We start from the raw sequence: 14207 nt of genomic DNA on the forward strand, positions 1-14207 counted from the left end.
GGTTGCATAACGAAATACAGTGTCCCTACACATCGAGAATGAGAGAGCGAAAGAAGCTGCTATATTATTGGAAAAACAGAGAGAGACTTTCAAGCAACAATAACAGAATTCCTTACCATCGCCATTCTTGTATATAATAGAGAATTTCTCGTTACTTTGGTAAGCTTCTTCATTTCGCCACACCAGCCATACTGGACGTTTTTTGGAATCTAAAAATTTGCATTCATCAATTCTGTTTCATAGAGAAGGAAAAGATAATTATTAATACATACATGCAAAGTGCAAACAAAGTACAAAGAAAGTACAAAAAAGTGTAAAGAAAGTACAAGAGTAATCTTCATTAACCCTTAGGGTACTGACCTGCTAGAGACCACCCTGGATTTATGATACGTAGCACCATCCGTTCGTGGCCGTTGCCAGCCTCGCCTGGCCCCCGTGCCGGTGGCACGTAAAAAGCATCATCCGTCCGTGGCCGTTTGGCAGCTCCGTCTGGCACCTGTGCGGGTGGCACGTAAAAAGCACCCACTACACTCATGGAGTGGTTGGTGTTAGCACCATCCGTTCGTGGCCATTGCCAGCCTCGCCTGGCCCCCATGCCGGTGGTACATAAAAGCACCATCCGTTCGTGGCCGTAGCCAGCCTCGCCTGGACCCGTGCTGGTGGCACGTAAAAAGCACCATCCGTCCGTGGCCATTTGCCAGCTCCGTCTGGCACCTGTGCGGGTGGCACGTAAAAAGCACCCACTACACTCACGGAGTGGTTGGCGTTAGGAAGGGCATCCAGCCGTAGAAACACTGCCAGATCAGACTGGGCCTGATGCAGCCTTCTGGCTTCACAGACCCCAGTTGAACCATCCAACCCATGCTAGCATGGAAAGCGGACGCTAAATGTTGATGATGATGATGATGATGATTTCAATGTTTGAACTCCCCTCCCTCTCTCACACATGTGTTGTCACTCACATCCATATAAATATAAATACAGAACCCGTAAACTAGGAGACAGGTAGATCTGAAGCAGAATTACAGTAGAGAGAGCTTGTCATTAACCCTTTCGTTACCAACCCGACTGAAACCAGCTCTGGCTCTGGCATGGATTCACTGAAGCTCCGGCGTCTGGCGACGGACTTGGTAAACACCCACAAAGTTATCAACCACCTCACCAACAACAACACTGAACACCTTTTTGATCTCCATGTGTCTAACACACGTGGACATGCCTACAAAGTCAGAAAACAACACAGCTCCCATGAGTTGCTGAAGCATGGAATAAACTGCCTGCGTCAGTTGTTGACTGCCATGACACTGCATCCTTTAAGGCCCTCATGCTTTCCGAAATCCGCCGAAACTACACCTGATTATATATACACTTTAGATGAGTTGTAGTGCACTTGAGCACTGTACACAATTATTATTATTATTATTTTATTATTACAAATGTCTTGTTTTCATAAGTTTTAAATTAAAATCTTCCACCAAAACCTTAGTCACAATTTATGTTCCTAACACTAACTTAATGATAACTAAGTTATTTTACTAAATTCTTTGTTCAGAGCATCTCAAAATAAATACAGTAACGAAAGGGTTAATAAGGTCACAAATGACAGCAAAAGGACTTTGATGAAGTTAGCTGATTAATTGATTAATTGAATGATTAATCAAACAATCAACGAGTTAATTGGTTAAATGGTTGACCAATTAACAAATGAAAATAAGGAAGTGAAATAGAATCATTGGGTGTTTTTATCGTTAGCATGACGACTCATCCACCCACCAAGATACAACAAAATATTTCAACACGCCAGTTCACAACAAGAAGCTTGCAAACCAAATAAAAGAATGAAATAAATTAAAACTTTCCATCAAAATTTAATTCTGATAAATGTTCCAAATACCAATAATAATGACAAGGTAATAATAATAATGATAATAATAATGACAAGGTAATAATAATAAAGATAATAATGATAATAATAATGATGATAATAATAATGACAAGGTAATAATAATGATAATAATGATAATAATAATAATGATGATAATAATGACAAGGTAATAATAATAATGATAATAATGATAATAATAATAATGATGATAATAATAATGACAAGTAATAATAATAAAGATAATAATGATAATAATAATGATGATAATAATAATGACAGGTAATAATAATGATAATAATGATAATAATAATAATGATGATAATAATGACAAGGTAATAATAATAATGATAATAATGATAATAATAATGATGATAATAATAATGACAAAGTAATAATAATAATGATAATGATAATGACAAGGTAATAATAATAATGATAATAATAATGACAAGGTAATAATAATAATGATAATAATAATAATGATGATAATAATGACAAGGTAATAATAATAATGATAATAATAATGACAAGGTAATAATAATAATGATAATAATAATGATGATAATAATGACAAGGTAATAATAATAATGATGATAATAATAATGACAAGGTAACTTTACTAAATTCTTCAGGATTTTCAAAATTAATTGTAATAAAAATAGTGTGTCTCAACAGGAATATAGTAACACTCTTTTGGCGGCGAGCCAGCAGAAATGTTAGCATGCCGGGTGAAATGCTTAGCGGTATTTCATCTGCCGTTACGTTCTGAGTTCTAATTCCGCCAAGATCGACTTTGCCTTTCATCCTTTTGGGGTCGATTAAATAAGTACCAGTTACGCACTGGGGTCGATGTAATCGATTTAATCCGTTTGTCTGTTCTCGTTTGTCCCCTCTATGTTTAGCCCCTTGTGGGTAGTAAAGAAATAGGTATTTAGTCTGCCGCTACATTTTAAGTTCAAATTCCGACGAGGTTGACTTTGCCTTTCATCCTTTCAGGGTCAATTAAATAAGTAATTGTTACGCACTAGGGTCGATATAATCAACTTAATCCGTTTGTCTGTCCTTGTTTGTCCCCTCTGTGTGTAGCCCTTTGTAAGCAGTAAAGAAATAAGAAATATAGTAACAAAATGGTTAAATATACAATAAGAACTGGCTGAGTACATCAAAATGTTGTGGGTGAGAGGGTTATTAACCAACGAGTGAAGGCGCAATGGCCCAGTCGTTAGGGCAGCAGACTCGCGGTCATAGGATTGCGGTTTTGATTCCCAGACCGGGCGTTGTGAGTGTTTATTGAGCGAAAACACCTAAAAGCTCCACGAGGCTCCGGCAGGGGGTGGTGGTGATCCCTGCTGTACTCTTTCACTACAACTTTCTCTCACTCTTACTTCCTCTTTCTGTTGTATCTGTACTTCAAAGGGCCGGCCTTGTCACTCTCTGTGTCATGCTGAATATCCCTGAGAACTACGTTAAGGGTACACGTGTCTGTGGAGTGCTCAGCCACTTACACGTTAATTTCACGAGCAGGCTGTTCCGTTGATTCGGATCAACCAGAACCCTCGTCATCGTAACCGACGGAGTGCTTACCTCCCCCCCCCCCCTATTAACCAACGGGTCAGTTACATCTAAGTACAAGATGTGTATGGCAGGAGATTCAGATGGAGAAAATGTTGAGGTGGATGTTAGAAATAGTATCAAAATGAAAGATGTGGAAACATTTTGTTACCTAGGAGATATTCTGCATGGAGAAGGTGGATCGGACTAGGTGGCGGAGGCTAGAATGAGATGGGTATGGAGGACACTCTAGTTAGCATACAATCCAGGAACTGAATGGTATATTATTAAGGCGGCGAGCTGGCAGAAACGTTAGCACGCCAGGCGAAATGCTTAGCGGTATTTCGTCTGCGTTAGGTTGTGAGTTCGAATTCCGCCGAGGTCGACTTTGCCTTTCATCCTTTCGGGGCCAATAAATTAAGTACCAGTTACGCACTGGGGTCGATGTAATCGACTTAATACCTATGTCTGTCCTTGTTTGTCCCCTCTGTGTTTAGCCCCTTGTGGGCAATAAAGAAATAGGTATTTCATCTGCCGTTACATTCTGAGTTCAAATTCCGCCAAGATCGACTTTGCCTTTCATCCTTTCGGGGTCAATTAAATAAGTACCAGTTACGCACTGGGGTCGATGTAATCGACTTAATACCTATGTCTGTCCTTGTTTGTCCCCTCTGTGTTTAGCCCCTTGTGGGCAATAAAGAAATAGGTATGTTAATGAGGAGGAGAATATCACTGAAACTGAGGGGAAAGGAATATACTGCTTGTATGAGAAGTGCTATGATTTGTGAGAGTGAGACATTGGTAATGAACATAGAGCATCAGAGAATTCTGGGAAGAACAAGGATGAAAATAAGTAAGTGTTGCTGTCAATTCTCCTCAAACTGTCCATGCTGCATGCCTGTTTTGATGTGTTGAAAATACTGCTCAGTACTTGGTTATTTTAGCAGATATATTCTGCATGGGATCACCTACATGCTTCCAAAATATGTCCCAAAACAGCATTTCACAGGCTAATATCATCTGGGATTTCAAAGGGAGAAATATAGACTACTCTATTTTGTAGAGTTTGTAGGTAGCACTTACAGAAGGGATAGCAGTAGCTGTAATTTGTGTTCTGAGGAGGTGCCAGAAATCCTCAACTGTAGATCTAATTTAATTAACAAGAAAATGAGTAATAAATCTATTTTTTAAAATTAAACTTACATTAATTTATTCATTTTCCATAAGGGGTTTAATGGACTATGAAGTTCGTTGAGAGCCTCCGTGTATGCTTTCTGACTGAGAACTGCGTGGAAATCTTTCAGAAGTGTGTCTTTCACTTTCTGTAAAATAGAAACAAAAATAAAATTTAATGATAAAGAAAAGAAAACTGATATACAAATCTCCTCCAATTGATTCACCTGTATTCCTCAAATTTTATTAAATCAACGCCACTGATACACATATATCTGACTTTAATCTGTGTCACTTATACTCACATCACTTATTGCAAACATTTACCAAATCCTTCAATTTTCAAAAGTACTTCTTTCTGGACTCTATTTCTGACCTGAGAATTATATTAAGAGTACATGTGCCTGTGGATAGTTATCATTATAGCTAACTTTCAAAGCTTGTGTTGTATTTTCAAACTCAATTTGTAAATATACTGATCTCTATCAACATGAAACCTCAGGTGCCAGAAAATTAACAAAAGCTTCCATTAAAAAATTGTTTATACACATTTCTGGTGCTGAATACTCATTCTCCCAGTTCATTACTAAAGCGTGGGGGGGGCGTAGAAGTAAACAACTACATACCTTGTCACCAATGTTCAACGTTGTGTTCTTGATAAGCATATTGGCTGAGTTAATCTTCAACAAAGCTTCATTTTGACGTATCAAGTCCTTTGTATGATCAGCACAAGATTTACAGTAGACTTCCAGTATGAGACCAAACCTTACATTTACTTGGCATTCATGCATTTCCGACCTAAATGGTTTCCATGGGAATGGTTGATTTTTTTTTTTTTAAGAAAAGGAGAAAATAATTATATATAACAAATCCATATACAAATATTCCATGAAACAATACAAGTTAGTATTTTTGCATTACTATAGAAAACATGTTTCTTAATTCATATCTAAGACAAGGGGGATTTAACATTTTTATCAGTTAGTTCATCTGAAACTGAAATATGAGACAGTGTTCAGAGCCCCAATTGTAACATACTAACTTGTCAGACTGAGATGATTGATAATCAAGTGCAAGCTTCTTCAGCTAACTACAGGAAGAGAGACGGTTTTAAAGGGTGGCATTTATAGAGAAGATGGGTTAGGTAAAAAAGAAAGTGTTCAGTATACAATCTTTTTGGGGAGGGTCACAGTAGGAATGGTGATGAGAAGGAAATGGGGAATGGAGACATATATGGATTGATAGTTTAAATCTCTTTTACTCTTTTACTTGTTTCAGTCATTTGACTGTGGCCATGCTGGAGTACCACCTTTAGTCGAGCAAATCGACCCCAGGACTTATTCTTTGTAAGCCTAGTACTTATTGTATCAGTCTCTTTTGCTGAACTGCTAAGTTACGGGGGCCGTAAACACACGAGCATCAGTTGTCAAGCGATGTTGGGGGTGGGGGTCAAACACAGACACACAAACATATACACACACACATACATATATATATATATATATATATATATATATATGTACACATATATACGACAGGCTTCTTTCAGTTTCCGTCTACCAAATCCACTTGCCCAAGGTACCACGCAGTGGGAATGAACCCAGAACCATGTGGTTGGTAAGCAAGCTACTTACCACACAGCCACTCCTATGCCTAAGATAGATAAAGTTAGATAAGGCCGATTTATGGGATTACCCTGGGTTTCACATCTATAAAGCTCTTAGCTTTACAGCTTATCATCAGATCCCAAACCTGTTGGCTTATGGCCTCTCTAGAAAATGGAGGAGGAAAAGACTTTATTACTCTATGTCAACAACAGGGAAGTGTCTCCCTTTGGCTGTCATTTGTAAATGATCTTGGTATCGTGTGGGTCCAAGTAAGCCAGCAGGAATTTCCTGAAATGCAAGCATGGTCCGAAGACCTCTATTCTGGAGTTAAGGATATTCCGCAGGTCAAGGGAGTCCTTTGGTATCCTTGCCTGTTCCTAAACACAGTTTATAATGCTTGATCCCATTTATGTAGGGGCCTGAATTTTCTAGGATTCTCCATGAGATATATATATATATAAATTAGAAAAAAAAACACCTTTTATCAATTCAATAATGAAAAATTAAATTATACCATTTAGAAAAATTACATATTATAGAAAGATTAAATATATACATTTTATCTTATATTTAACCTTTCTATAGTATGTAATTTTTCTAAATGGTATAATTTAATTTTTCCCTGTAAGTTTGAAATAATATTCCCTCATATTATTATTATATATACATGTGTGTGTGTGTATAGACACACACATACACACATGTTATATACATATACATATCTTTATATATAAAAGTGAAGTTGTGTGTCTGTCTCCTACGATTTAGATTTCTAACTACTCCCACATTTTGCGGTGCAGTTTAACCAAAAGCGGATATCTTATAGTTGTGATTCATATCGAGCCCTTCTGGGTATTAGCACGTGTCTACAATGAGTCTACGATTTTAAAAAAATATACCGTCATTTTTTCCATTTTAATGCATTTTTTCGCTATTATATAAGGGAAGCTACTCTCTAAAAATGTCTACGATGAGTCAACGATTTTTAAAAAAATTTACCATAATTTTTTTTCCATTTTTAATGCATTTTTTTGCTATTTTTTGGCTACAACTCTCTAAAAATGCTTATATAGTTATTTCCCTTACAAGCCCAAGCAACGCCGGGTGATACTGCTAGTATATATATATATATATATATATATACAGACACAAATGAACACATGCAGAAATGAAAGAAAATAAAGAAACACAAAAGACTTACTTGAGGAGCCAGAAAAATCTATGTCCAAAACACCGGTTTCGTAAAGCTCGGCTTAACAGCAGCTCAACGATTGGACAATATAAATAACTTTCATACTTCAGTATTTGTACTAACTGTAGCAGATACTGCATGATTTCATCATCTCTAGAGAATAAAGATATAAATATATATATATATAAAAAATATGAATGAGAATGTAAAAATTATTTTAAAAGTGATACCTACAATAAACCCTTGATTAACTAATAGGAGGGCAAAGTGTGTTTGTTAATACCAAAATTCCATTAGATTGAAACTAACTTAAGACTATTTTTTCATGCTTTCAATGAAGGAAAATAAAGCTTCAAAACAATATACACCAGTACAAAACAGTATCTGCATCTATAAACTATGTAATCCATGTAAGCATGAAAAAAATGGACATTAAAATGGTAATGACGATGATGATTTTCTGATGCAATGATGATTCTGCCAGCTCCTTAAGAAATTATTTCTGAAGTTTTTGAACTGGCAGAACCATTAGTGTCTCAAAACAAAAAAATAATAATAATAATAGTAATAGTAATAGTAATAATAGTAGTAGTAGTAGTAGTAGTAGTAGTAGTAGTAGTAGTAGTAGTAGTAGTAGTAATAATAATAATAATAATAATAATAATAGTAGTAGTAATAGTAATAGTATGGAGCGCAAGTGTAATCTCAATAAAGAACAAAATAAGAATTTCCAACTCTAATGTAAAAGCGGTGTTATTGTATGGGGCTGAGACATGGTGAACAACAGTTAAGTCAAATAAGCAAATACAATCATTCATCAACAGATGCTTGCGTAGTATACTTAAAATTGGATGACTGAACACATAAGCAATATGGAGCTATGGCAAAGAACAAGTCAAGTTTCGATCAGGGAGCAAATCTTTAAGAAAAAGTAGAAGTGGATTGGTAGCACAATTAGAAAAGACACACCAAATGTAGCGAAAAGTGCTCTAGAGTTGAAACCGGATGGATATAGAAAGAGAGGTAGGCCTAAGAACTCGTGGCAGAGATCAACACAAAAACTAGAGAAAGGGGGACATTCATGGCATAGTATAAGTACAGAAGCCAAAAATTATGCGATATTCAACTATAAGTGGCCTATACTCCACGTTGGAGGGTTAAAGGCATAAAAAAAAACAATACATTTCTTCATCTTCTTCTTCTTTATCATCCTCATCATTTAGCAGCAATTTTCCATGCTGACATGGGTTAGACAGTTTGTCTGGAGATGGTAAGCCAGAGAGTTGTACCAGGCTCCAGTCTGTTTTGGCTTGGTTTCTATGGCTGCATGCCCTTCCTAACACCAACCACTCCACAGAGTGTACTGGTATGAATGTGAACACACAGACAGACAGGGCTTTTCTGTTGATCGGCTCAAATGGAACCCTTGTCATCAGAACTGACAGAGTGCCAGTAAAAAGAAGAATAAAAAGTGTTTTAGACTAGAAAATTCATTTAGAATCACTCCCAAAATCATCATCATCATCATTTAGCGTCCACTTTCCATGCTAGCATGGGTTGGACAGTTCAACTGGGGTTTGTTTCTACAGCTGGATGCCCTTCCTAACGCCAACCACACCGTGAGTGTAGTGGGTGCTTTTTACGTGCCACCTGCACAGGTGCCAGACGGAGCTGGCAAATGGCCACGGACAGATGGTGCTTTTTACGTGCAACCGGCACGGGGGGCCAGGCGAAGCTGGCAACGGACACGAACGGATGGTGCTTTTTACATGCCACCGGCACGGGGGCCAGGCAAGGCTGGCAACGGACACGAACGGATGGTGCTTTTATGTGCCACCGGCACGGAGGCCAGTCGGGGCGGTGCTCTGAAATGATATTAGAAATTTTAACTTACGGCAGTTCTTGAAGACAACTAACAGCAAATTCTCTCACAACTCTGTCAGCATATGCAAAATCAAGTAAACCTAAACTGTGTTCACAGTTTAGTTTTGGCCAACTCATTAATAATGCTTGCATCTGAAACAATCAAACAAATAAATTAATTAACTAATTGATAATGGAAACTGAGGAACATAATAGCAAGTAAGTCTTTGATGAATAACAGAAAAGGAATGAAGGGAGAAAAGTAAGCACTAGGGTACCCCAGAGTTGATAGAATGTGGGACACAGCAGTACCTGTTATGTCTTATTATTAGTATTATTATTATTATTGTTTTTTTGTATTTATTTGTATTTATTTTGTATTTATTTTTTTTGTATTTATAGGCGCAGGAGTGGCTGTGTGGTAAGTAGCTTGTTTACCAACCACATGGTTCCGGGTTCAGTCCCACTGCGTGACACCTTGGGCAAGTGTCTTCTACTATAGCCTCGGGCCGACCAAAGCCTTGTGAGTGGATTTGGTAGACGGAAACTGAAAGAAGCCCGTCGTATATATGTATATATATATGCGTGTGTGTGTTTGTGTGTCTGTATTTGTCCCCCTAGCATTGCTTGACAACCGATGCTGGTGTGTTTATGTCCCCGTTACTTAGTGGTTCGGCAAAAGAGACCGATAAAATAAGTACTGGGCTTACAAAAGAATAAGTCCCGGGGTCGAGTTGCTCGACTAAAGGCGGTGCTCCAGCATGGCCGCAGTCAAATGACTGAAACAAGTAAAAGAGTAAAGAGTATATTCGTGTAACATCGTCTGTTTTTCCATCCTTGTTTCGTATACATTCGATGCTTTTTTCCAAGGAATCTAATGCTCTTAGCTTAGTTTTTCCTTGAGGCTGGCCAGATTGGAGCAATTTCAAGATTAATCAGCCGAAATTGCGAGGATGATCTGGTTCTTGACTGAAGATTAAAGGCTTCGAATGACCCGTCCGTGTTTTTTTGTATCTTCTATCTGGATGTTTTCTGTTCTTGTCCCATTTTGTATTTTTTTATATATATATAAGAAGTACCCTGATATGGGTGGTTGCCTCTCAGTTTTACAGAATATCAGACCGTGGGGGTTAGATTAACTGAAAGAAGGTGGATCAAGGAAGCAATATTAGGTAACAAACAGTCCTTCTTCTTACGACTTACATCAGGCAATATAACAGACACACTAAATATTCCATTTATTACAGACCATGTATATCAGGATACCATCATTGTCTTTCAGATATAACAAAATTTGGGATTGCTGCTCCTCAAAGAAATATAGTAGGCAGTGGTGGTTTTACTTTAATCTACCCTTAAAGTATAAGCAGCAAGAAGAAGATTCATTCATGCTAGGGAGGCACCAATACCAATCAAATAATTGGTTCCAGTATTGACAAGTACTTCATCGACCATGGAAGGATGTATGACAGAGTTGACTTTGGCAGGATTTGAACTCAGAACTAAATATAACAAGACATTCTGTTCAATGCTCTAACAATTCTGACAACCCACCACCTTTAGAAATAGTTAACTGACTTTTAATGTTAAAATATACATGAATTAATACACGATTGTTCTCTCATTCTTTTACCGTTATCAGCCAGTAGACTGGCACTGCTGGAACATCACTTTCTTACATGTGTGTGTGTGTGTGTGTGTGTGTGTGTTTCTTGCAGAAAGCCTTCCACCAATTCCGGGTGTTTAGCTCTCTTCCTCACTTTCACCTCCTCCATCTTATCCTTCTAAAGGAAAGTTAAATCAAGATTAGCTGCCTCGTTGGCTTGGAAATCAAGATGATAGGCACAGGAGTGGCTGTGTGGTAAGTAGCTTGTTTACCAACCACATGGTTCCGGGTTCAGTCCCACACCTACTATAGCCTCAGGCCAACCAAAGCCTTGCAAGTGGATTTGGTAGACGGAAACTGAAAGAAGCCCATTGTATATATATATTTCCACTTCGGCATCCGAAACTCAGAGTTTTATCCTGGCTATTGAATAATTGTCACATATTAATTTACAGATAAATTTCCTCTATTTACATAATATTGAGGTCTCTTTCTTTCTTTTGTTATCTTACCGTTTTTACCAATATATATTTATGTATGTATGTGTGTGTATATGTCTGTGTGTCTGTGTTTGTCCTCCCAACATCGCTTGACAACCGATGCTGGTGTGTTTACGTCCCCGTAACTTAGCGATTCGGCAAAAAAGACCACTAGAATAAATACTAGGCTTGCAAAGAATAAGTCCCGGGGTCGATTTGCTCGACTAAAGGCGGTGCTCCAGCATGGCTGCAGTCAAATGACTGAAACAAGTAAAAGTGAGAGTAAAGAGAGTAGGACATCTGGTCTGAACAAGGTTTATTGACTTCAGAGCAATGAAAGAGAATGTTGGCTCAGACAGAATTTGAACTCGGAACATAAAGAAATACAATCAAACATTATACTCAACCAGTTCTGTCATCTACCATTTATTGGTGGGGTGTTTTGGGGGGTGGGGGGAGTTATTCAATTTTGATCATATCTTTGAAAATCTTTCTTCCTTTTTGAAAAGAATTTTTTTTTTTTTTCGTTTTCTATCTTACCTTTGAAAGATCAATTTTGTTATTCCATTTTACAGATGACAGCAGCAAAGGTAGAGAATTGGGAAACCGATGTTTGATTTCGTGACGCAATCGCCACAGAAGTTCTTTATCCTGTTCAAAGAGAGCATTTCCTTCTTCGATGATTTTCCGTACTTGGTCAATTACGATCTTGTTAGGCCTCCACATCTACCAAAGACATAATTAAAAAAAAAAAAAACTTTTTAAAAATGAAAGCATTTTTCACATTCAATTGATAACATCCCATATTAAGAACACTAATACCAAACTGATACTTTTTATTTTTAACTGGCACTATGACCCAGCAACACTGGGTCATAGTGCTAATGCATGTATATACAGCTGCATGCATGCGCACATACACGCGAGTACTGTCCAAATCTCCGACCAGTTACATACAGCTAGCTGGCATTCAATTGGCGTATCAAGTTTCGGGCATTTTGATTGGGTTTTGGATAGAAAATTCCCAAAAGGTCACTTCTATTGATTTTTTAATGGCTTTGCGGAGTGACCGGGGAAATGTAAAGATGTGCACGGCCACCCTTGGACGGTTTTGAATGACCATAGAAAGTGCGAGCCCTCTAACTGAAAAATTGTGGATTTGTATAAAGGACACACACGCAGACATTTTGCCATTTATATATATAGAGATACTAAACAGGGGACCAAAAGTTTTCTCACTTAACAGATCTCAATATCACTTGGCAAGATTTGTTTGTACCCTTGTCTAAACATCACGGGAGGGTTGTAAATGAGCATCACTGTTATACAAAAGGGGTAGTCTGTTTTTTGTCTTCCATAAGAAACATGTCTATTTATGGTAAAACCTAACCTTCATGCAATATAGATGACAGATGGCAACAGGAAGGGCATCTGACTATAGGAAAAATCTGCATCTATAAACTATGTAATCCATGTAAGCATGAAAAAAATGGACATTAAAATGGTAATGACGATGATGACTTTCTGATGCAATGATGATTCTGCCAGCTCCTTAAGAAATTATTTCTGAAGTTTTGAACTGGCAGAACCATTAGTGTCTCAAAACAAAATAATAGTAATAATAATGATGATGATGATGATGATGATGATGATGATGATGATGATGATGATTGATGATGATGATGATGATGATGATGATGGTGATGGTGATGGTGATGGTGGTGGTGGTGGTGGCTGATTGCTACCTAACTCGGATACCAAGAAACCCCAAAATGGCAGAAATTCAAAAGATAGTGCTCATGGGAACTGCTCATATCCTACGCAAAATACTCTCTATGTAATCTCAAGGTTTAAAACAAACAATTTTTTTTTTTTAATTTATTTATTAGACATTCACTAGTACAACACCAAAAAAACCCAATTATATGGCACACTAGGTATAACAACAACGTGAACTTCCAACCTGTTGTCTCTTGAGGTCTCTGGGTGAGACCTGGAGCCAACTTGTACAAACATAAAGCAAAAGTCAAACATAGAATAATAATAATAATAATAATGATAATGATAATAATAATAATAATAATAATAATAATAACAAGCACAGAAAAAGCTAGGCGCATGAAAACCCGTGCCAAAACTGCGGCCTTAGATATTCTGAATAATAAATGGCAAGAAAAACCTCTCTATGGCAAATACCCAAAGAGAGCGAATAATGCAGATATCGACAAAGCCCTGACCCATCAATGGCTAATGGCCTCTGGCTTAAAATCTGAAACAGAGGGGTTTATCATAGCAGCTCAAGATCAATGCCTACCAACAAGAAACTACCAGGCCAACATATTAAAGATCAGAAGCAGTCCAACGTGTCGTGTATGCAAGCAACAAAATGAAACCATTGACCATGTGGTCTCCAAGTGCAGTCTTCTAGCGCCTACAGAGTATCTCAACAGGCACGATAGAGCTGCACAATATATTCACTGGGTAATCTGTAAAAACCTGGATTTGCCCCATGAAAAAAACTGGTGGGAACACAAACCACCCCCAGTGCTTGAAAATGACCACATCTCACTCCTCTGGAACTTCACCATTCAAACTGACAGGAAGATAGATGCAAATAGGCCAGACATCATATTGAAAGACTTCAAACAAAGAACATGCCTCCCCATTGATATGACTGTCCCAATCGATATAAACGTATCTGTCAGGACCTACCAAAAACTGAGCAAATATAAAGATCTTGAAATCAGCAAAATGTGGAAGCTGAAGACTAAAACAATACCTGTTGTCATAGGTGCCCTGGGAATGATAGCAAAAGGGGCTGATAGCTACCTAACTCAGATACCAGGAAACC

The 14207-nt window shown here is 37.6% G+C and overlaps 1 protein-coding gene and 1 long non-coding RNA gene across 4 annotated transcripts in view; one reads left to right on the forward strand and one right to left on the reverse strand.

Moving 5' to 3' along the window:
• The window catches only part of LOC115217858 (phosphatidylinositol 4,5-bisphosphate 3-kinase catalytic subunit beta isoform), a 148235-nt gene that overhangs the window by 25214 nt on the left and 108814 nt on the right, over positions 1-14207 (reverse strand). For all 3 annotated transcript variants that reach the window (XM_029787564.2, XM_029787565.2, XM_036507812.1), the window contains exons 14-19: positions 11897-12082; positions 9303-9424; positions 7418-7561; positions 5236-5407; positions 4640-4758; positions 117-232 (exon numbers count right to left, since the gene is read on the reverse strand). In XM_029787564.2, coding sequence (XP_029643424.1) covers positions 117-232; positions 4640-4758; positions 5236-5407; positions 7418-7561; positions 9303-9424; positions 11897-12082 — 859 coding nt within the window. The remainder of the gene's footprint in view (positions 1-116; positions 233-4639; positions 4759-5235; positions 5408-7417; positions 7562-9302; positions 9425-11896; positions 12083-14207) is intronic.
• LOC118765580 lies at positions 6099-6419 on the forward strand. The gene is made up of 2 exons (XR_005001439.1): positions 6099-6128; positions 6272-6419. It is a non-coding gene; the product is annotated as an uncharacterized LOC118765580 (long non-coding RNA).

This window comes from Octopus sinensis, linkage group LG12, assembly GCF_006345805.1.
Source record: "Octopus sinensis linkage group LG12, ASM634580v1, whole genome shotgun sequence".
Lineage (NCBI taxonomy): Eukaryota > Metazoa > Mollusca > Cephalopoda > Octopoda > Octopodidae > Octopus > Octopus sinensis.